The 21,724-nt window shown below is 53.6% G+C and overlaps 3 protein-coding genes across 3 annotated transcripts; 1 reads left to right on the plus strand and 2 right to left on the minus strand.

Annotated features, from left to right (window-relative positions):
* Positions 1 to 3,144: 3,144 nt before the first annotated feature.
* LOC101870987 (C-C motif chemokine 4 homolog) lies at positions 3,145 to 4,274 on the minus strand. The gene is made up of 3 exons (XM_005142389.4): positions 4,157 to 4,274; positions 3,763 to 3,877; positions 3,145 to 3,467 (listed from the first exon to the last, which is right to left on the minus strand). The coding sequence occupies exons 1-3, from the start codon at positions 4,224 to 4,226 to the stop codon at positions 3,380 to 3,382; spliced, it is 273 nt and encodes a 90-aa protein (XP_005142446.1). The 5' UTR covers positions 4,227 to 4,274; the 3' UTR covers positions 3,145 to 3,379.
* A 7,580-nt stretch (positions 4,275 to 11,854) lies between these two features.
* LOC101870811 (C-C motif chemokine 4-like) lies at positions 11,855 to 14,386 on the plus strand. Its single transcript, XM_005142388.3, has 3 exons — positions 11,855 to 11,957; positions 12,751 to 12,862; positions 14,019 to 14,386. Exons 1-3 carry the CDS (start codon positions 11,894 to 11,896, stop codon positions 14,122 to 14,124), a joined length of 282 nt encoding a protein of 93 aa, XP_005142445.2. The 5' UTR covers positions 11,855 to 11,893; the 3' UTR covers positions 14,125 to 14,386.
* Positions 14,387 to 18,231: 3,845 nt separating this feature from the next.
* On the minus strand, positions 18,232 to 19,762 carry LOC101870472 (C-C motif chemokine 5-like). The gene is made up of 3 exons (XM_005142386.3): positions 19,631 to 19,762; positions 19,036 to 19,147; positions 18,232 to 18,843 (listed from the first exon to the last, which is right to left on the minus strand). Exons 1-3 carry the CDS (start codon positions 19,701 to 19,703, stop codon positions 18,756 to 18,758), a joined length of 273 nt encoding a protein of 90 aa, XP_005142443.1. The 5' UTR covers positions 19,704 to 19,762; the 3' UTR covers positions 18,232 to 18,755.
* Positions 19,763 to 21,724: the final 1,962 nt, after the last annotated feature.

Consider the following 21,724-nt stretch of genomic DNA (forward strand, 5'->3'; position numbering starts at 1 on the left):
GGCATTCAGAGGAGCTGAAAAAGCCATCAGCCCATGATCTTTGATTGCCACTGATCCCCACCTCACTGAGGCCAGCCCAGCTCCTCCTTCTATGCAAAGCCAGACTCACCTCCAACCCTCCTGGCTGTCGGTATACCTCAAAAAGCCTACAGACACACCAGGGTGATACAGACAACAAATACATAGAAATATGCATGTCTATGATAATAATGGTGTTGTTCTTATCATAGTAATGATTTATTTTTGCTCACTGCTTTGCTTTCTCAGGGTTTCATTAAAATTACTTTTATTTAGTAAATGCCACACTCTAGTTTCAGGATGACATTCAGTAGTTTACAAATTCTGAAACCCTTGATACCATCATTCTTATCTTGGTCTGAATCAAGAGGAAACTTCCTGTGCACCTCCCTCCTCTTGGGTCCCAGTATCCCCAGTATGTGCAGAGCAATCGCTGGGTGCCGATTTGAGCTCATGGTGACATGGGTACTGCAGGCTCTGCCTGCCTGTCCATACTCCTCACCCTTTCCTGCATTCCTTCTCCTTTGCAGAACGTGGTGGCTCTGAAGCTCTCTAGGGATGCTTTCCCCATGCACCCACTGCTTGCTGGCTGGCCTCGGAGGCAGCTGTTAGCTTGCTCAAGGCTGCTCTCTGCCTTTGCCTTGCTCGTGCAGGCTTCATTCACACCTCGGTGCTGGGGGTGTGGGTTAACAAGAGCACTGTGTTCCTCACATGCACTTCTCTGAGCTGTCACATGTAGGCGGGTGTAAGATCAAGAAAGACATGAGCAATTCAGGACTCCCTGCAGGCTCCCTGAATAGCAGTGAGGAGTTAGCTGAGGTACCCAGGGTGGGTGTCTGCTGTGGGTGGCTTGAATGTGACCTGGGTTCTTAAGGACGTTGGTTCATGGGGTTGTTTGCTGCAGGCTCCAACAGTGCATGGGCTGGATTGTGATCCTTGGATGACTGCACTGTGTATCCTTCAACAAGAACCAAGGCTGCTCCCACAGGGACAGATAGAGCTTGTACCCAGGAAGGGCTGTAGAGGCTCAAGCTGTTTTGGGATGACCGTGTTGCAGGTCTTCCACATCCTCTCCTCTGCTCCAGCTGTCCCTGGAGTGAGGACAGCCCTGAGCACTCAGCTTTGTGCCAATCCCAGTCTCTCCAGGGTGAAGCTACATGGCTCTGGCACTCAGATATGGGGCAGGCTGGTACCCAAAACCCAAGGTGTCCTTGGTCTCCCGCATGGCCATGATTAGCCTGGCATCCAGGGCAGGCCATGGGGCACGCGGTGCCTGGGGAGTCAGGGCTGTGACCAAACCTACTGCCCTCCTGCAGAAGCAGCTCCTTGTCACCAAGGCACAGCTGCCTTCATGGCGATGTCCACCTGAACCTCCTGGCCATCAGCATCTCAGGGAAGGGAGCTCTGGCCCTGCTCACTGGCACAGTTCTCCTTCTAACCTCCTCCTCCCCAGGTGCTATTTTAGGCTGGGTGCAGTCAGTGCTGCATTGGGATGACTGATGGAGTGCTCATCACCCTGTGGGCTGAGGAGCTGGAGGCTGCAGTTCCTGACTTGACAAGGTGCCCGACATAACCAATATGCTCCTTGCTCCCTCATCTGCCTGGTCCCTTCCAGCCACACCTGAGGCTCTGCTCTCTGGATGGCTCCCACCCAGCCTCTACCCTGTGCCTGCTCATCTTCATCCCCTCCCAGGAGCCTCCTTCCTTCAGCTCTGTACCCCTAACATATGAAAGATGTGGAGCTGCTGGAGTGAGGCCAGAGGAGGCCATGGAGCTGCTGCGAGGGCTGGAGCAGCTCTGCTCTGGAGCCAGGGGACAGAGCTGGGCTGGGGCAGCCTGGACAAGAGAAGAGGAGACCTGAGAGCAGCTCCAGTGCCTGAAGGGGCTGCAGGAAACCTGGAGAGGGGCTTGGGACAAGGGCCTGTAGGGACAGGCCAAGGGGAATGGCTTGAACCTGCCCGAGGGGAGACTGAGCTGAGCTCTGAGGCAGAAGCTGTTCCCTGTGAGGGTGCTGAGGCGCTGGCACAGGGTGCCCAGAGAAGCTGTGGCTGCCCCATCCCTGGCAGTGCTCAAGGCCAGGTTGGACACAGGGGCTTGGAGCAGCTGCTCCAGTGGAAGGGGTCCCTGCCCATGGCAGAGGGTTGGAACTGGATGAGCTTTAAGGTCCCTTACAGCTCCAGTCATTCTATCCTTCTATGATTCCTGCTCCATTCCCATGTGTTTCACTGATGTTCATGTCTGTCATCCCAAACTCAGTGTGTGAACACTGGAGGGTGAGCTGAGGGCAGGCAGGTCTCTGATTTGAGTCTTCCATTGGGCTGCCCTAAAGGTACCAGAAGTCCAGGCAGAGGGAACTCAAACCCTTGTTCACTCAATAGCATTTGTCCAGAGCTGGTCAGAGGAACTCAAATGCCATCAGTGGTGTGCTCCATCCCCTTTGGCTCTGGTGGGAGACCAGCCTCAGGGCTGTGGTGGAGATGTCTCCTTGAAGGGGCAGCTGGGGTCTGGCAGGGTGATTGCAGAGGGATGCTGCACCTGTGGACAGGCAATGCCAGGGGTGGGCAGGTTCCTGAGGCACTGAGACAAAGCACCTGTCCTCACATCTGCTATAAGTGAGACTTTAATGGAACACAATTACATCTTGTAGTGAAACTTACGTTTTCCATCCTCGGCTGATCCATTTTAGCTGAAGGTCTCAGAAAACTTCTGAAACAGCCGGTACATTAATCTCATCCCCTAAAGGTAAATTATAATTAGCTATAATGGGGCCAGCAATGAAATGCAACCAGTTGCCAGTAGTTATAATGAGGTAAACACCTTATAAAAGGAATGAACCAAGCTACTTGCATGTAATCTATGCCCTTCTCACACCTACTCCTTCATGGTTTTTCTCTTCCTTTTTTGCAAAACATGTTCAGACAGTGAAATCCTGTGGGGGTTTCGGCAGCATAGGAAAGGGAATAAAGAACATGTTGCCACTAGAGGAATTCCAGCTATTGTCATTGCAAAGAGTTTAGACAGAGGCAAAGACAGAAATTTCTTAGAAAAATATTTCTTTATTGACATTTTAATTAAATATCACATCAAAAATTCAATTCATTAAATAGAGAAAATATAACTTGTGTGTGAGTCTGCATTTAAAAAAATATACCTTTTAAATAATATTCTTGTTTGTCTGCAATGGAGTTATTGCACTTATCTCTTCCCTATAAAGAAAATAAATAGCAAAACACTAAAGTCAGATTCTGGACCATTTTCAGTTTCTCAGCTCTCTTTAAATGCCATGCAAGTGTTTCTGATGGAGCCCACAGATGGATGAGGCTCTCTCGTCCCAGCAATGGAAGATGTGGGTGGCAGGATCTCACTGCAGCTCCAGGTCACTCCTGTACTGCTGGACCCAGTCCTCATCGGGGTCAGCACAGACTTGGCGACCCTTCTTTGTGATAAACCTGTGGGGTGCAGAGAGGGAAGGTTTTGGTGGGAGGGCTCTGCACGCGGACAAGCCCTGCCCCAAACCTCGGCCCTCCCAAGTCAGCAGGATTTGGGCATGCAGGATGCTGTGCCTATCACATCAGGCTGCCACCAGCTTGCAAAGCAGCAGAGCAGGACTGGCCTGAGCCCATGGACATCCCCTTGTACCCTTGTCCCCCATCCCTGGGGCCTGCCGCCATCCGCTCTCCTGTGAATAGGGTCTTTTCCTGGTTGGATCCTCATCCCACCACAGCCCCGGAGGAGAGGACTTACACGACTGCTGGCTGGGGGCACTGGCTGCTGGTCTCATAGTACTCCATCACGAAGCTGCGGGGCAGCTGCCTGGACGTGTAGGTGAAGCAGCAGGAGGTTGGTGGGTCGGAGCCAACTGTGAAGGGCAAAGATGGTTCTTGTCAGTGGCAAGGTCTGGGGAGCATGTGGGTTCTTTCCTTTCCTGGGCTCACCCTGAACTGGCACTGACAGAACCCATGCCATGATTTGAGCGGTGCCTTTCCCATGGCAGGAGAGCCCCAATGGCCCTGAAGCACCTGCCAGAGGATGCTCTGACACAGGAAGGGACTCAGGGATGGAAACACTGGCAGAAGACACCCTGTCCCAGCAGTGACATCTCTCCTGTCCCCCAGAGAAAGGGGAGAGCTGGACTTACGTGGTGCAGCAGAGGTCTGGTAGCAGAAGGCAGCAATGAGAATGGCAAGGGCAGCCACGGAGACCTTCATGTCAGCTGAGAAGTGGTGGCTGGAGCTGAAGCAGGCAAGTGGAGCGTGTCGGCCTCTTCTCTGATGCTGGGACAGTCAGCAGCTCCTCTATTTATGGAGTGAGGAGGTCCATGCTGTGGCTTGCGTAGGCATGGTGGAATTTCCACCAGAGGAGAGCTGCTTGTGGTGCAAGTCTCGTGGTGGAACAAAGCTGTAGCCCCAGCCCCGGAAGGGTGAAGCTACCCCCTCGATTCAGTGCCTTCCCAGTGACAGGATATGAAACAATTACCACTGCTATTTGTGCTGCTTTCATGCATGTTCCTTGGTAAGAAGTTCCCCTATGGAGGTTCCTGCATTTGCCAACAGGCTGCTGTTACCCAACTTGCCCAAGCAGCTTGGAGGTGAGAGTGCATCCTTGCAAGGACTGAAGGGTATGAATGAGATGAGGCCCATCAGGGAGAAAGGGGCTGGGGTGTCTTCTGCTGTGGACTGTTTCCCTCCCACATCTGCACAGCCCGTGCTGCCCCAGTAGCAGGAGGTTGGAGCTGTCATCAGTGGGGTCCATGGCCTGTCTGTGCTTCACATGGTTTGAAGGGGCTCAGGGCACGTCCTGCAGCTGTGGCAGTACTGCAGGCACCAGCACGGATGGAGATGGGCATGAAATAAGACTTCCAGAAACTGGAGCACCAGGTAGTGTTCATTGGAAAGGAGCTACCAGTCTACACACAGACTAGCATGGAGGTCTATGGAACTCCTCCCTGTCCCTAAGGAGGAGAGTGAAGGCCTGGCAGGGAAATGACGAATGCTCAGGGAAGAGCTGAAGGCTGTCCGGCTGTGAGATGTTCCTAGGAGAACATCTCAACAGGAAGCAGATGCATTTCTTGGACATGTCTCCATGTCACCATTTTCAACACTCCCATCCATCCAGTAAATAACCCTGTGGTTTCCAAATATAACCCTGGAGCTGCATGGTGTGCACAGCCCACCACCAGCCAGGGCACGTTACCCCCATACAGGTGTTCTGTGCAGGCAGAGGAGTCTGGAGGAGAACACAGTCCTGGACTTGCACAGAAGAAGTCCCAGAGGTGGCTCATCTTCAAAGAGTCTCCTGTTGGGAGCCATTGTGGTCTCTGCCCCTCATCCTGCTGGAGCAAATGCCAAGCTGAGCATCACCTTCCTTCCTGGCTCCCCCATGGCCCTGTCCATCCTCCACTTTGACACTTGCAGACCTGGCAGGCTCACTCATCACTTCAGACCTCACTCTCCCCTCTGCTTGTCAGCTTCCTTGTCCCCAGATATCCTGGAAGGATGAGGAGAGAGCTGCCTCCGCAGACAGGGAGCCCAGCCAAGCAGGGACCCCAGGATCCAGCTGGATCAGGAGCCGGCTCTGAGCTTGTGTCAGCTTACTTGGCTCGTCTGCCTGTTTGCTCAGGGAATATAGCTTGTAGCTGTACGTAAGAGCGTGGTTTGTCTCTGAGCTGTTCCCTGTGATTGTGCCTTCAAGCATTCATGGGTCATGTCTTGACATCTGCCACCTACAGCCATCTGGCCCTGTCCTGCTCCCAAGGCACACGGTGTGGGTAGGGCAGGCAGGCAGAATTCCATTTATGGCACAGAAATGTTCTGATAACAAATGAGTTTCATTAAACCAGAAAATTTGTTGGAAATCTTATTCAAATGTTTTCAATGAGGTAATTTTCCATTTCAGGCCGCTGAAAACCTCAGTGCCTTTATACCTCTGTCAATAAGCAGATGCCAGATGCCAGGAGCATCTGAGCTGGGGGGTGCTCTGAGATGGAGAGACAGCCATGGAGAAGTGGCCAAATGGGCTGGAGCATCTCAGGGGGAGTTTGGTTCACAGCACAGCAAAATGCTGGTCTAAGATGGAAGTTTTCCCACTGCGGCTCCAGGTGGTTTCATGGAATGGTAGAATCCATCTCCAACCCCAGGGACCCCTTCCACTGGAGCAGCTGCTCCAAGCCCCTGTGTCCAACCTGGCCTTGAGCACTGCCAGGGATGGGAGCCATTGTAGTGTCTCTGGGATGATATCTGGATGATATCACATCAATTTACATAGAGGAATATGATGAAGCTTTTCTGCAAACCCCCAAAAAGTCCCAGGAGAAAGTGCTAAGTAAAGCGAATACCCAAAATAACTTTGGTGATAGCAGAAATGGGGAAATTCTTGATCTTGAATGAACGGGGAACACTGACAAAAATGGTGAGGCTGATGTAAGTTGCTATTGATAGCTGTGTTTAATGAGGAGGAGTCAGCATTCACTTGGAAGAGGAAGTGCTTAATAATGTCCTGAGTTCAGAAACTTCATCTAGGCCAAGCTCCACTTCCCCCTGTGCCGTCCTGCTCTGAGTGTGGGCACTGCTGACTTCCCATCAAAGCACCCAAGTTTTGCCCCCACCATTCCTGATGTTTCTGGAGAAATGTTGGGATTCTGCAGATGATGTCACATCCCAGAACTGGCTCCAGTGGCACCAGTCCTGTGGCAGTGGTTGGGAAGCACAGGTCCACACAGTGCAGGGTGAAGGGGGGTGCATGGCCATCATGACAGGGTGTGAGGGGGTGCTGCATGGGAGACCCCTTCATGCTCCCTGAAATCATGTCATGCCAGGGAGATGTTTGTGGCCAATAAGGAAAATGGGATCTTGTTAAAGGTTTCATCTGTCTCCAGCTTGTTCTGAAAACCAAACAAAACAGCTATAAAACATGAGTGAGCAGTGAGGTCTCTTCCAACCCAAACCAGCCAGAGATTCCCTGATTCCATGATTCTATCAAAAAAAGCCTCCTTGCTTGCTCTGTTAGGATAAAAAAGAGAACCAGGTTTTAAATCATCCCAGTGGAGCTTGTTTGCTGGTCATAATCCAGCAAAAAAAGGGAAAGAAGCCATCCAGAACTAAATGGCTTTCACTGTCGCTGCTGCTGCTGGAGCCCAGCTCTCCAGGAGGCTTGAGAGGGTTTGTGGGTGGCCTCCAGAGCACAGGGTGAGTGCCTGCACCCCACGGGTGCTTTGGGGATCTTAGAGCATCTCAGCCTTCCCTGATCACAGAGGGGGCTGAGATCAGGGTTGTTGGCCTTTAACTTGTGTCAGGGCTATTGCCACAGCTGGGGGCTCCCCTGTGCATGGCCCTTAGAGCTCCGGAAGACACATGTCAGGTGTCAGTCCCCCAGCCCAGCACTGAGAGGAGAGGTGTGAGCTTTCCACATGCCATGGTCATGCATGGAGACCAGCAGTGATGCTCAGATGTTTACTGTGGTTTATTTTGGGCTCGCTGCAAGGCTGCAAACCACTTCCCATGTGTGGGGCTGTTTGTAGGTTAGGGCAGGTCCTGCTCCCCGTGATGCTGAGGGTTTTGCTACCCCAGATGGGCTTGTGCCCTTTAAAAGGGCCATTGTCCGGCTGCCTGGGCAGCTCTGGCTCTGCCTGGCACAAGCATTCCCTGGAGCAGAATGGAGGGCTCAGGGAGTTCTGCCATGACCCCACAGCCTCCCCATGCAGCCTCCTGCATCCCTCTGGACTGTGCTGGGATGTGCAGCCACGGGAAGGACTTGACGGGGATGGTTTGCTGGTGAGAGCAGGGAGAAAGAGGGAATCTTGGCTCTGTCTGGGATCACCTTTGCCCCAGGCTGCAAGTGGAGGGACAAGGCTGTTGTCCCCAGGGCACCCCACACCCCAGAGCTCCCATCTGCTTGTGGGCTTCTGGGAAGAGGAGAAAATGGTCAACAGGAGTGACTGGAATGGGATAAGAGCCCTTTACATGTCCCAAGGTCCTTCTCCAAGGTGCAGCCATCATGGGTGAGTGGTACCCCCAGGGGAAGGCACATGAGGCTTCTCCATCACCCTGGGCAGAGCCCTCACCAACTGCCCTGCTTCCCCCTGCCCTGGGGTGTGTGCTTTGTGGCTCTTGGAGAGAGCAGGATTTCAGGGGGGAGCTGGAGGAGCCCCAGAGCCTCTGGGCTAATCCTTGTCGCTATCTATCAGAGGACAAAGACTCAACACCCACTATGACATCCTTCCCTAAAGTCTTCCTGTTTGAGTAATTTAAGCTTTCTTTTTCTACCCTGCTTGCACCAAAACAAACCTCATGCCCCAGTCTGGGTGAGGCTAAAACGATAAGAATGGCTCATTTCCAGGAGTAATAAAGGAAGCTTGACAGTGATCAGCTCACCCAGATGAACTGTGGAACTGTGACAGCAGAGGGCTCGGATTTGACAGAGAAGCAAAAAGCAGTGTACAGAAACAGAAGGATGAAAGCAGAAGCTGACCTCAGAGTGTGCATGGAGGGAGAGAGGTGCCCCCATCCCAGTGCTCCTCAGCACTGCAGGGGAAACAACATCCCTGACAAAGAGCAGTTTGTCAGCACTAAGCAGCCTGTGCTGATGACACAACCAAGCAACTGCAGCTGCAGCAGCTCCTTGCAGATGCTCCTCCGGCTCTGTCACATTCATTAGCGGTAAATGACGTCTCCTTTCCTTCCATTGACCATCTCAGGGCTGCCAGATGGAGGACGGAGCTGTCTGATGCAGATTACATCGCACACCCCATCACACCTCCCCTCCACACAGTGCTTCGTGTGCCGCTGGCCCTGTGGTTGCTCCTCGCAGGCAGCAGGCTGGGGAGCAGAACCTGTGAAGTTCCCATCAGCAAAGCCACCCCTGGCTGGTGTTAGCCACAAAGCTGTTGTTCCGCAGCCACAAACCTTCTCACCCAGAAAGGCATCTTGCATTTGTCATTTCCCTGTGCACACGCCAGCACAGAGGAACATGAAACTGCCGCTGTTGGTTTCTGAATGGTTTATTTCCATGGCAAAAAGCCACAGTTTGGTTTTGCTTGCCAGCAATTCACCAAGAGCTGGAGGCACTTCTTGTTCTGCCATACACCTCTGCCCAGAGCTGCTCAGACAAACCCAGGGAAGGCAGAGCTGGCTCTGCCAGGGCTTGAAACCAATCCAACAGAACCCAACGCTTGTCCCCATCCCCGTGTCAGGACTCAGGGAGTCTTTGACCCAAATAAAAGCACACACTCTGGTGATGTCTCTGCCCGTTTGCATGGTGAGCTGCCACAGCCAACAGCACCAGTGTCCTGGGGTGTAACGCAGGGTGAGACCATGCAGGGAAGCAGGAGCGCAGAACAGATCCTCCCAGGGAGGGCAAGCGTGGGGAGGAGCAGAGCATCACCTCTCTCAGGGGCTTTGGAGCTTCCTTCTGTCCCTGCCAGAGACAAGCCCCTTGGTGAAGGATGGTGACCCCCCTGCTCTCCCTTGCTGAGCTGAGCTGCAGTTTGTACCTCTAGAGAGGAGCTCACCTGCTGGCCTTGGCATCCTCTCTGCAGTGGAGGGGGCTTTGACTCCAGCTGCATCCCCAGGCTGGTGCAGGATGTCAGGAAGCCCCAGGTCATCCTCTCTCTGATTTGCCCTGCTTCCTAGATTGGAGCTGTCCTGATCTGATGACCTGCTGAGGCTTGAAAGCCTCCCCCATGCCAGGCAGGTTCTCCACCATTTGTTTCTCACTTTTTTAGCCAGAAAATCCATCTTGTACTCAAGGAAAGTTTTGAAGGGATCGGTTCAGGCTGGCAAAATATCTCAGGTGTGGGAAACCCCCTCTTGCAGTGAACTCCATGCTTCCCTGGGGGCTGAGGTGGCAAAAGACCTTCCTGCCTGCAAAGACCCTCCAGAGCAGAGTGAGACCCTGTCATTTGGTTGTATATGGAGCCCTGTGACTGTTAAGGTGACTATGAGTAGTCAGATGCCTCACCAGCCTGGTGAGCCTGTGAAGATGGCAAGATGGATGAGGGTAGAGGGGTAAGGGGATGTTGGTTATTTTGACTGTAGTAAGGCTCCAATAATATCCGCATTAGCAGACTGATAAAGTATCACAGAATCACAGGCTGGTTGGAGTGGAAGGGACTTCAGATCTCATAGAGCTCCAACCCCTGCCACAGGCAGGGACCCCTTCCACTGGAGCAGCTGCTCCAAGCCCCTGTGTCCAACCTGGCCTTGAGCACTGCCAGGGATGGGGCAGCCACAGCTTCTCTGGGCACCCTGTGCCAGCGCCTCAGCACCCTCACAGGGAACAGCTTCTGCCTCAGAGCTCAGCTCAGTCTCCCCTGGGGCAGGTTCAAGCCATTCCCCTTGGCCTGTCCCTACATCCCTTGTCCCAAGCCCCTCTGCAGGTTTCTTGTAGGCTCTAATCCAAGAGATGGCTGAGAACTATCTGAACAGCTGGGCTTGGAAGGTTGTGATGCATAGTACAGAGTCCAGCTGGAGGCTACTTGCCAGTGGTGGGGTCAGTACTCTTTAATATCTAAATGATGTGGATGTTGGGACAAAGCTCACCCTCACCAGATCTGCAGGTGATGCAGAGCTGGAAGGAGAGGCTGGTGCACTGGAGGAACATGCTGCCATCCAGAGGGACCTTCTCAGGCTGGATTAAAGATATCATGAAGCTCAACAAAGTCCTGTCCCTGGTGCAGGACACTCCTAGGCACCAGCATATGCTGGTGCTGACCAGCCGGAAAGCAGTTTGACACAACAGGACCCAGGAGTCCTGGTGGACACCAAATTAGACAGGAGCAGCAACTTGCCCTTGTCACAGAGGAGGCCAACAGGCTCCTAGGGTGCATTAGGAGCATTGCCAGCACATTGAGGGATGTGGTCCTTCCCCTCTGCTCAGCACTGGTGAAGCTGCTCTTAGAGTGCTGGGTCCAGTTCTGGGCTCCCCACCATGAGACACATATGGACATACTGGAGAGAGTTCAGGAAAGGGCCATGGAAATTACCAAGGGGCAGGAGCATCGCTCCTAGGAGGAAGGCTGTGGGAGTTGGGATTGTTCATCCCGGACAGCAGAGACCTCCGGGAGGTCTCATCAGCACGTGTGTGGGAAGCAGAGTAGACAGAGCTCAACTCTTCTCAGCAGTGTGCAATGACAGGACAAGAGGCAACAAGAAATTCCATTTAAACACCAGAAAACCTTTATTACTGAGCACCGAAACCCAGAGAGGCTGTGGAGTCCTGGAGATACTCAAAGCTCATCGGGACACGATCCTGGGCAGCCTTCCCACTAACCCTGCTTGGAGCAGGGGCTGGACTGGAAGATCCTCAGGGTGCCTCCAGCCCCACCTCCTCACTGCTCCTCATTAAGCCCAGCACTGCAGGATGGGTAGGAGCAAAGCACCCGCAGCCCTTCCACCTCTCAGCCCCACATGCTGCAGCTTGGCAACCTCTGATAAGCACGAGCTCGTTTTGAAGCCTGCTCCTCTGGGGACTGTTTTCCAGAGTTGCATAATCCAAGGCAAGAGCTGTGTCTTTTTGCCATAAGAGACTCACAGGGAAAACCCCTCCTCCAGCTCAGATCAGATAAACAGTGCCATGCCACTTGCCACATTTTAGTTTCCTTTTGATTTCATGGAACCGAAAATGAACACTGGGTCAGAGCTCAACAGACTTGGCTCCAATGTGAGCCAGATCCCATTCTTTATGAGTTTTTTTAACCTAATTCCATTTGTCTGTTTCACTTTCATTACATCCTCTCTCATCGTCCTGGAATTTCCACTTGGGATTCTCCCGGCTACCTCCACAACTCCCTGATAAAAAGGGGCTGAATCCAACTGCTGCAGTCTGAGCCTCATCCTTCAGAGCTTCTGGTCCTGCTCCGAGTGCCCTCACCTAGGGGAAGATGAAGGTCTCTGCAGCTGTTTTTGCTCTTCTCCTCATTGCAGCTTCTTGCTCCTCTGGTCCAGGTGAGTCCTGGTTTTTCATTTGTGAAGAACAGATCGGAGCTTTTGGTGTCGCTCTCAATTGAGCTCCCCTGGCAGGGGACTGGGGATTTTTCAGCCTATGTACCAGTCTCCACTCTGCACTGAGCTCAGCTGCATGTAGGAGCCCCAGAATTAGAAAGTCATCCATCCATCCATCCATCCATCCATCCATCCATCCATCCATCCTTCCATCCATCCATCCTTCCATCCATCCATCCATCCATCCTTCCATCCATCCATCCAACCATCCATCCTTCCATCCTTCCATCCATCCATCCTTCCATCCATCCATCCATCCATCCATCCATCCTTCCATCCATCCATCCTTCCATCCATCCATCCATCCATCCATCCATCCTTCCATCCATCCATCCATCCATCCTTCCATCCATCCATTCTTCCATCCATCCATCCATCCATCCATCCATTCTTCCATCCATCCATCCATCCTTCCATCCATTCATCTATTCATCCATCCATTCTGGACTCAGGGTACTGGTTCCTGGTTGTAGTTTGGAGACTTCAGTCTCTTCCCTGGGCCTGGAAGAGGTGGAGAAATGAAGTTCTGAGCAATGATTGCATGGGAATCTCCCCCAGTACTCAACAGTACTGTTCCTGGCATTGGACCAGATGATCCCCAATGTCCATTTCGACTTTGATTTTCTCTAATTCCTCACTCCCTTCCCTACCAGCACAGCTCCATGAGCTGATGGGCTGGCTGCTCCTGATGCACAGCCCAACACAGGCTCACATCATCTCTCCTTGCCTCTTGCAGTTGGATCTGATGTCCCAGTCTGCTGCTTCTCCTACACAGCAGACAAGCTCCCACATAAGCGCATCCTGCGTTATTACAGGACCAGCACCAGCTGCATGCTGCCAGCCATTGTGTAAGTACCAGTGTTGACTCCTGGGTGTGGAAGAGCTGGGGCAGCGCAGGAACAGTCCCTATGGAGCGTGTGTGCGTGAATGACCAGGGCAGCTGTGGGCACAGGGGTCCATAGAAACAGAGCAGGGTGAGGGGAAACCCAAGGGGAAAGAGCTTGGACAGTGACTGCCAGGGATGCACAAGGATGTTTCTGCAGGAGCTGAGGAGGCAGGGTAGGAAAAGGGATAAAGTGGGAGAAACCATAGAATCTCAGTCTGGTTTGGATTGGAAGGGACCTTAAACCTCAACTAGTTCCACCCTGCCACAGACAGGACCCCTTCCACTGGAGCAGCTGCTCCAAGCCCCTGTGTCCAACCTGGCCTTGAGCACTGCCAGGGATGGGGCAGCCACAGCTGCTCTGGGCACCCTGTGCCAACGCCTCAGCACCCTCACAGGGAACAGCTTCTGCCTGAAATCACAGTGTCATAGTTTAAGCCCAGCTGGCAACCCAGAACCATGCAGATGGTCACTGACTCCCCCTGCTTCCTCCCCCTGCTTCCGGAGGGATGGGCAGGAGAACTGAAAGAGTGTAACTCCCACGGGTTGAGATAAGAGCAGTCCAGTAACTAAGGTATAACACAAACCACTGCTGCTGCCACCAATAATGATAATGATAAGGGAAATAACAAGGGAAGAGAATACAACCGCTCACCACATGTCTAAAGATATGCAGCCTGACCCGAGCAGTGATCCCACCCTGCCAGGTAACTGCCCCCAGTTCCTATACTGGGCATAACGTGCTGTGGTATGGAATACCTCTTTGGCTAGTTGGGGTCAGGTGTCCTGTCTCTGCTTCCTCCCGGCTTCCCCTCCTCCCTGGCAGAGCATGAGACTCACAAAGTCCTTGGTCACACTAAACATTACTGAGCAGTAACTAAAACCATTGGTGTTATCAGCTCTGTTCCCAGGCCCAAAGTCAAAACCACAGCACTGCACCAGCTACTGAGAAGGAGAAAAATGGCTGCTCCTGCTGGGCCCAGGACACACAGACAGCCATTGGCTTCAGCACCAGTTTAGGGCATGGGGAAGAACCTCTTGCAGTGCCCCAAAGCTGGGATCCAGGCTCTCCTAGGATGCAAGTTTGAGCTGAGATCTAATGTCTCATCCCTCTTCCACAGGTTCATCACAAAGAAAGGCCACCAGGTCTGTGCCAATCCCAGTCACACCTGGGTTCAAGCTTACCTGAAAAAACTTGAACTGAGCAAAGCAAGATGGCAAGCATAGCTGCTGTCATGCAGGAGTTCCATTTCCTGAGCTCCTGCGGTGGAGCAGGATGCTGGGGCAACAGGAGCTGCTGAGCCCATGTTACCTGCAGGCTACTACAGGGGACCACTGGAAGGGCACCACAGGATGCCTTGTGTTGGGGTGCTGCTGCTTGCCCTTGGCTTGTGTGGACTAGTGTTCAACCTCATCCGTCTGCCTTGACACCTCCGCCTGTGGCCTGGAATGGCCCATGGGACTGCATCTCTGTTGTGACATTTAAAGTTATTTAAGAAGTTATCATATGGGATAGGCAGTACTTTCCTCTGTGGGTAATGATGCTATTTATGGGAGAGTGGCAGGGAGGGTATTTGAGGGAGGGTGGCTCAGGGTCTCAGCATTGGATGATGGGTAGCCCTGACTTATATGTATGAAATCATGATTCTGGAGAATAAAGAATTTAGACAAACCCTCTGTTTTTTTCCCTTTATATGCCTTTGCGTGGTGTTCATCAGTAGAGAGCCAGAACCTCAGCCTAAGCCTGTCTGTGCATTCGATATGGCATGTGATGATGGGAAATGGTTTGAGGCAAACCCATGAAGTTTCCATGCTGCAGACAAATGAACATCCTCTGACATCTTGTTCCCCACCACATACACCCCAGCCTCCCACATCCTCTGCAGAATTAGACATGTTTCTATGCACCAATGAGCCTCTTACATACATGAACGTGCTGTCCACACACCCCAGGCATGTCCCGTATGCTTGCATGCTGCTCCCAGCCCCATGCCCTGCACCCCAAACTGGTTCCTGGGCACAGTGTGTATGCAAGGGAGCAGAGACAGGGCATGCTGCTCTGACTGGTAAAATCCTGCCAGAAACTGGGGGGAGCAGAGAGAGCAGCTGCTGGTTGGGTGGGGGGAAGCAGAGGGCATGGAGCTGCCACAGTGCTGGGCTGCCCTGGAGCTGGTGGGTACCAGGGCTCAGGAGCTGCTTTGTCCACCTTTGTCTGAGGGTGCTGGGGTACAGAGCAGGGCCAAATCCCTGCCCTTACCAACCCTGCCTGCTGCTTCTGCCACCTAAGCATCAGTGTTCCCCAGCACAGAGCCCACAGGCACCCTCATACACACTATCCTGCCTAGTGGTGCTAGGAGAGGGGCAGCGACCCCAGTTTCTTTCTGACCACTCTGAGGTGGCTGCTCCTGTAAAACAAAGGGAAGGGGTCAGCTCTGCTGCGGGAGTGAAACAGCCACCAGCAAACCTGCTGCAGGCATTCCCAGGACACAGCTTTGCATGGGAACATGAATGGGAGGGAGCAGGTCCAAAGGGTAAAAGCACAGTGCGGAGCACAGCTTTCCCATTGCAAATGTGGTCAGCACCCCTGTGCTTCTGCAGACTGAGAAGACATCCCCCGACAGCACGATCACCCAGAGCTGTCCTGGCCTTGCAGCCATCCTTTTCTCCTCCTAATGCAAACAAAAGCCTTTCTCTTATTGCTTTCTTGTTCCCAGTAGCTATAGATGAGACTTGGCCACACTGAGGCTGGGAAAGCACTTTCATGTTGTCTTGTGATTTCCTTCTAGTCTCGCCTTTTCCAGGATGGAAAGCTGGCTGCAGGCAGGAGGATTTACAGGGCTTCCTGTTCTGACCAGTTTGCCTTCCCAGCAAAGGGCAAACCCAGCCCAGGGCCCAGTGCTGTGTCCCAGGACATGATGCAGGTGAAGGCTCACCTCTTCCATGGGATGGCTCTGCTGGGAGGGTGGCTTGGGAAAGACACACTGCCCACCATGCAGGGTCCCCTGGAAAAGCAGGATCCCAGCAGAAAAGGTCAGGTCATGCCCAAGCAGGGACAAGGTGGGTCAGTGTATCTGAACACAGCTTGTATTGCTCTGTGGCCGGGGCTTTACCATCCTGGGGCAGAGACTGAAACTGCAGAGCTGGATCCTGAGCAGGCTTCCCCACTGCGCTGGGAAACAAGGGAGCAGCCACTGCTGCTGTGGGGTGGCTGGGTGGGCAGCAGGGAGCCCAGGAATGGGGTGCAGGGGTTCCCTCTACCCCAAGAGCATCCCGTCCCCTCCATGCCTGCTGTGCATTGTGTGTGCTGAGAAGCACAGCTTGATGCTGAGGAGCCAAAAACTGGCCCTGATCCCGGGTTCTGTGAGCTGTGAGGGGACAGAGGATGGATGTTGTGGTGGATGGGATCGCTACAGGGGTCTGAGGCCCCAGGTGCAGGGTCAGCCTGGAGATGCTGGAGGACTCAGCACTGCCTTGGGGCAGTCCCTGGCCAGGAGCCCAGGCACATGTGGGGAAATCTCTTTTCCAGGCTTTCTGGTTTCGGTTTCCATCCTGAAGCTCCAGGAGCAGCAGCCAAGCCAGCCTGCCCTAGAGACCCTGCTTCCCCTGCTCCGGACCCACCTCCCCTGGCAGGAGCCCACCACTGCTTCTGTTTGGAACCAGCCCCAGGACTTGTAGGGATGTTACCTGGGATCGGCCATCACCCTGTCCTGGCAGGGAGAGAGGCTTTCTAGGTGTTAGGAGGTGGTTGAGAAGGACCTGCCTGTGCTAACGCTGGGATGGGACTGGAGGGAGAAGGGGAGGCTGCAGCTGCCCCAGCCCCACTGAGGAAATGCCCCAGGTGAGGTGCTTGGTGTGCAGCAGGGAAATACCCCGAAGGAGACCCCAACCACACGCTCTGCAGTGCCCACTGGGGTCTGTGGTCCTCAGTCCTCCCTGCCTGCCCATGCCAGCAGCAAGTTGAGGCAGAGCCAGGATCCTGACCCAGGGCCCGTCTCTGGTTTCCCAGCTCATCCCCTTGGCCAGCACCCCTCACACAAGACAACGGTCACACAAGGGTATTCCCCAGCCCTGCTGTGACAACAAAGCTGTCCTGGTCCTTCCCGCTTCTGAGCTTCACACCAGGAAGAAACACCAGGTCTGCACTGCCCCTGATGCCATCCGGGTGAAGGCATCTGGGAGCTTCCTGGGGATACTGGGATGGCACCATCAGCAGTGCTCCAGCTCTGCCCCCAGCACCTGCTGCTCCTCCTGCAAAGGAATGATTCTGGTGTCGTGAACTGCTCACCTCTCTCTTTATAGTCCTGTGGCCCCAACAAGGACACCAGCCCCATCAGTCCACCTCACCCAGCTTGACTCCACAATGACAAGCTTGTGCCTCAGTCTCCCAGTTGCAAGTGAGGGATAGCAATGCTTAAAAGCTCTCTGAGAAGTGCTCAAGCAGCCACTGTCTGGAAGCAAACCAACATGAGTACTGCTTGAGTATTATGTTTGGGAACACCTGGCTGATTTTATATCCCTTCCCTGCTTCCCTTGAGATCCAGGCTTATCCCAGGGTCCCCCTTGTCTCCTGCTCTGTGTCAGAGCTGCTTTGCAAGGTTGCAAACCGGAACCTTGTACCTCTCTTCTCCTGCTGAGCTACCTGCCCAGCCTGCAGAGCATTGAGGCTCCTTTGAGAGCTGCTTCGGGGTGTTTCAGGTGTGCTGTTAATTGGTGATTGTCACCCTTTTAAAAGTAAGCCATAGGCTGGGAATTGCTTTTGTTGGTTTTAATCAGTGCAAAAGATCTTTTGTGCTTTTTCAAACAAAACTTGGGTTTCCTTCCCCAAACAGCTGAAGAACAGCAGATCCTTGATGTCTTTTCCAGTTAAACACTGACAAGAGTGTACCCAGAGCTGGGCACAGCTCAGGCTGCATCCCCAGGAGAGCCTGTGCTGGGGACGTGGTTCTGGCTCTCCCTTGAGCAGAGATGCTGCTCTATCCCCTCCATCTGACTTCCAGACATCCCTTTGCCAAACTCACAGTGGCAAATCCAGTGGGTTCGGCTCCACCAGCCCCTGGCCTTGGCTGTTGATATGATGGGAGGTGGGTCTGCAGCAGCATGGAAGCTGGGAGGAAACAGCCCTGAGGTGCTGGTGTGGTGCTGGGGCTGCTGCTGCTGTGGTGCTGGGAGCAGATATGGTGCAGAAGGGAAAGTTTCCATGGATAAGGTGGCTGAGGTTTTGCCTCTCTCCAAATGGTTGTAGTTGGGTCTATTACCCCTTTCCCCAGGCAGGAGGGGAACATCATCTTCGAGAGCTGACACACAGAGAGAAAAACATCTTTATTCTTTGTCACCAGCAAGAGACATCTTGAAACGAGGCTGAACAGTGTGGTTCCACAGTAAGCATCCTGTAAGTAACCAGCATTCCATTTCCTCTGCTAGGGAGACAGATCTTGCTCACAGCATCTACCCTACCATGGCAAAGCTCAGCCAGCTGACTTGGAAGTCAGCCTAGGTTTACATGACAGCACTCACACTTCATTTCAACTGACTGCTTCTCACAAGCAGCTCTAGGGGTAAACCCCCCTTCCATTCTAGCAGTGGAGACACAAGGAAGGGACAGTTTAGCCACATTACACAGCAAGCTATGCAAGATGGGTCTGCAAGGCCAGAAGGTCCCCAGCATCACAGATGCCCATGAGGGTGGCTGAATTATCATGGGTAAATGGCACCTTTGCAAGACAAACTGAACTTCAGGGGCCCCAGGATGGCTCCACAGGTCCTGGTGCTCAGCAGCAGCATTTCTAGGTCTGTGCCAGGACTCTGCTGGACCGTGTTGCAGGGCTCATCCAAGGCAGAGACCTCTCAGCTGCCGGTGCTCACTGCAGCTCCAGGGCATTCACGTATTCCTTCACCCACCTGGCATCAGGGTTAGCACAGACCTCCCGGTCCTTCCTGGTGACGAACCTGTCAGGTGAAGCAGGGAAGTCTTAGAGCCCTGGAGGGGGAATGGAACAAGGGGGCCTTGGGTCACCCCTTCCCTTACACCAGGTATGGCTCCTCACACCACTGTGATCTAGGCACCAGTGGATCCACAGCAAAGACCCCAAGGGCTGGCAGAACCTTCCCCCAGAGCCCAGAGCAGGAGCGGGTACATACACAACTGCTGGCTGTGAGCACTTGCTGCTGGTGTAGAAATAATCCTTCACATGCTTCTGGGGCAGCTTTCGGGATGCGTAGCTGAAGCAGCACACGGTTGTGTCAGCCCCGACTGGAAGGGACCAGAAAAGCCAGCATGAGTCTCCCACTTGCTAACCTGCACATTCACCAGCTGGAAGCATGGGCAGCAATCCCTTAATCAGCTCTGGAGCCCTCTTCCTTTCCTGTGTCCTCAGAAAGCACAGAATTGCTGTGAACACCAAAGTTAATTCAAGTAGTTGCTAGGATTGTGTGTAAAATGCCTGGCACTCACTTCCAATGATAAAGATCCTTTCAGTCGCCCTGGGACCACTCATAAAACCCAACAACAAAATCAGGGGAGATGAAACCTGAAAGCTTCAGCACTTAGCAGTAAAATTCATCCCTAGGATAAAGGGGTGTTGGAAAGCAGGACCAGTCCCAAGAGCGCAGGAGAAGCTGTTCTCACAGGTTTCCAGCTTTTGCAGCTAACTCTTTCCACTTCTGCTTCAGAATTACTGCCAGCCATAGCAAAAACCCACCCAAGAGAGCAGAGGGAGATGCTGCATGTACTCACTTGGAATAGGAGAGGCCTGAGAAAAGAGAGCAACAACGAGGATGATGGAGAGGCACACTGCAGAGATGCTCATTATGGACACAGATGAGCTGCAAGGGCAGATGCAGGACCAGAACAGATTCCCCCTGTATCTGATGTGAGATGCTGGCTCAGTCCCTGCTTTTTATATAGGGACAGTGGCCAGCTCCATCCGCCAGATTTCAAGACAAGCACTTGGAATTTCCAAAGCATAAAAGAGCTGATGTCATGGCACCTTTGCCTCAAAAATGCAGAAAAAAGGAAGCAGCAAGTCCAGGATATACGAAAATAGCCTCTGTGTGAGGTGAGCTAAGCCTGAGCTAACTGACACTCACATGAAGGCTGCCCTGACCATGACAGGATATGAAACCACATTTGAGCAGCAGGTTCATGCTAGATTCATCAACACCACAGCAGAACGTACCAAACTCATCTCAGCATCCTCCTTGGAGGACCAGGAGGACCTCAACTCAGCCTCCGTTTGAAGGACCCAGGCCTTGAGGACAAAGGTTCTCAGACCCTTGAAATGGCCTGGGGACAGTGCAGGTCCAGCTGGGTGGTGGGTCCAGCTCCTGTGGTGGGGCTGCAGCATGTATGAGCTGGATGCAGGGGGTCAGGGCAGGCAGCATGGGCAGCAGGCATGCTCGGAGCAATGGTGCCTGTGAGGGAGCAAGGGTGGCTGTCACCCTGGAGACTGGCTGTAGATCTGGGTTGGCAGCCTTGTCACCATAACCAAAGCATCCTGAATGCTATGGTTCCAGTATGCAGCTCAGGACCTCCAAACCTCAGCATCAGCCAGGAGTGCTTGCCTGCAAAGCCTGGCTCAGTGCCCTGACTCTACAAACATCATCTCCTCCCAGGGACCTGGGGCAAATGCAAGTGCTTGTGGGGATTTTCCTCAAGGTGGATGCAGAAATCAGGACATCCCCCTGAGTGTGGAAGGGAGAGGAGCCAGGTCTTGTGCAAACAGGTACCCCCATCGCCCTCTGCACACCCAGTCACGGGATCCCCATGCACTGCCCCTGCCATGGGGTGATGTGGTCCCTGGGATGCCCCAGAGAGCATTTCCCCTTTTACCATCTCCCTCTCCTCTGCAACAGGCACCAAATTTGCCAGCTCACAGCTTGTGGTTTCTCATGAGCTGCTGTTCACAAGACTCCATGAGTTCATCTTCCTGTAGCCCCAGCAATGAAGCAGGGACCACAGGGCAGTGTCTGGGTGTATTGGGGCTTCCTCCCCACTGAATCCCCTTCACTGCACGGTCTGCAGTGCTGCAGGAGGGTCCCCATGGGCTGTGCCAGGGACTGTGCTGGGGTAGGCAAGAGTCCATGGCTTTCCCATCTCATCCTCCTAGCAGCCATCTTCATGGGGTTGGGGGTGTCCTGGGGACTCTGAAGACTCTTGCTTCAAAAGTATGTAACGGACCTGGGGTGAGCCCCTGCAGCCCTGATCCAGCCCTGGGGCAGCAGCACCAGAGGGACCTGGAGCTGTTGGAGGGAGGCCAGAGGAGGCCATGGAGCTGCTGCGAGGGCTGGAGCAGCTCTGCTCTGGAGCCAGGGGACAGAGCTGGGCTGGGGCAGCCTGGACAAGAGAAGGGGAGACCTGAGAGCAGCTCCAGTGCCTGAAGGGGCTGCAGGAAACCTGGAGAGGGGCTGGGGACAAGGGATGTAGGGACAGGCCAAGGGGAATGGCTTGAACCTGCCCGAGGGGAGACTGAGCTGAGCTCTGAGGCAGAAGCTGTTCCCTGTGAGGGTGCTGAGGCGCTGGCACAGGGTGCCCAGAGAAGCTGTGGCTGCCCCATCCCTGGCAGTGCTCAAGGCCAGGTTGGACACAGGGGCTTGGAGCAGCTGCTCCAGTGGAAGGGGTCCCTGCCTGTGGCAGGGGTTGGAGCTGGAGGAGCTTTAAGGTCCCCTCCAACCCAAACCAATCTGTGACTTAAACAGCAGAGGTTTAGATTGGATATAAGGAAGAAATTCATTACTATTAGGGTGCTGAGGCACTGGAATGGGTTGCCCAGGGAGGTTGTGAATGCTCCATCCCTGGCAGTGTTCAAGGCTGGGTTGGACAGACCTTGGG

Source organism: Melopsittacus undulatus, chromosome 13 (genome assembly GCF_012275295.1).
Source record: "Melopsittacus undulatus isolate bMelUnd1 chromosome 13, bMelUnd1.mat.Z, whole genome shotgun sequence".
In the NCBI taxonomy this organism is placed as follows: Eukaryota; Metazoa; Chordata; class Aves; order Psittaciformes; family Psittaculidae; genus Melopsittacus; species Melopsittacus undulatus.

Bases quoted from the DNA above. Each gene is read 5' to 3' on its own strand.
- LOC101870987 (XM_005142389.4), bottom strand. From the start codon at position 4,226: ATGAAGGTCTCCGTGGCTGCCCTTGCCATTCTCATTGCTGCCTTCTGC. The intron at 3,878-4,156 runs GTAAGTCCAGCT...TGCCCTTCACAG, and splicing joins CCAGACCTCTGCTGCACCAC to TTGGCTCCGACCCACCAACC. The intron at 3,468-3,762 runs GTAAGTCCTCTC...TGCACCCCACAG, and splicing joins TGCCCCCAGCCAGCAGTCGT to GTTTATCACAAAGAAGGGTC.
- LOC101870472 (XM_005142386.3), bottom strand. From the start codon at position 19,703: ATGAGCATCTCTGCAGTGTGCCTCTCCATCATCCTCGTTGTTGCTCTC. The intron at 19,148-19,630 runs GTGAGTACATGC...GGTCCCTTCCAG, and splicing joins TCAGGCCTCTCCTATTCCAA to TCGGGGCTGACACAACCGTG. The intron at 18,844-19,035 runs GTATGTACCCGC...TTCACCTGACAG, and splicing joins TGCTCACAGCCAGCAGTTGT to GTTCGTCACCAGGAAGGACC.
- LOC101870811 (XM_005142388.3), top strand. From the start codon at position 11,894: ATGAAGGTCTCTGCAGCTGTTTTTGCTCTTCTCCTCATTGCAGCTTCT. The intron at 11,958-12,750 runs GTGAGTCCTGGT...TGCCTCTTGCAG, and splicing joins TTCTTGCTCCTCTGGTCCAG to TTGGATCTGATGTCCCAGTC. The intron at 12,863-14,018 runs GTAAGTACCAGT...CCTCTTCCACAG, and splicing joins TGCATGCTGCCAGCCATTGT to GTTCATCACAAAGAAAGGCC.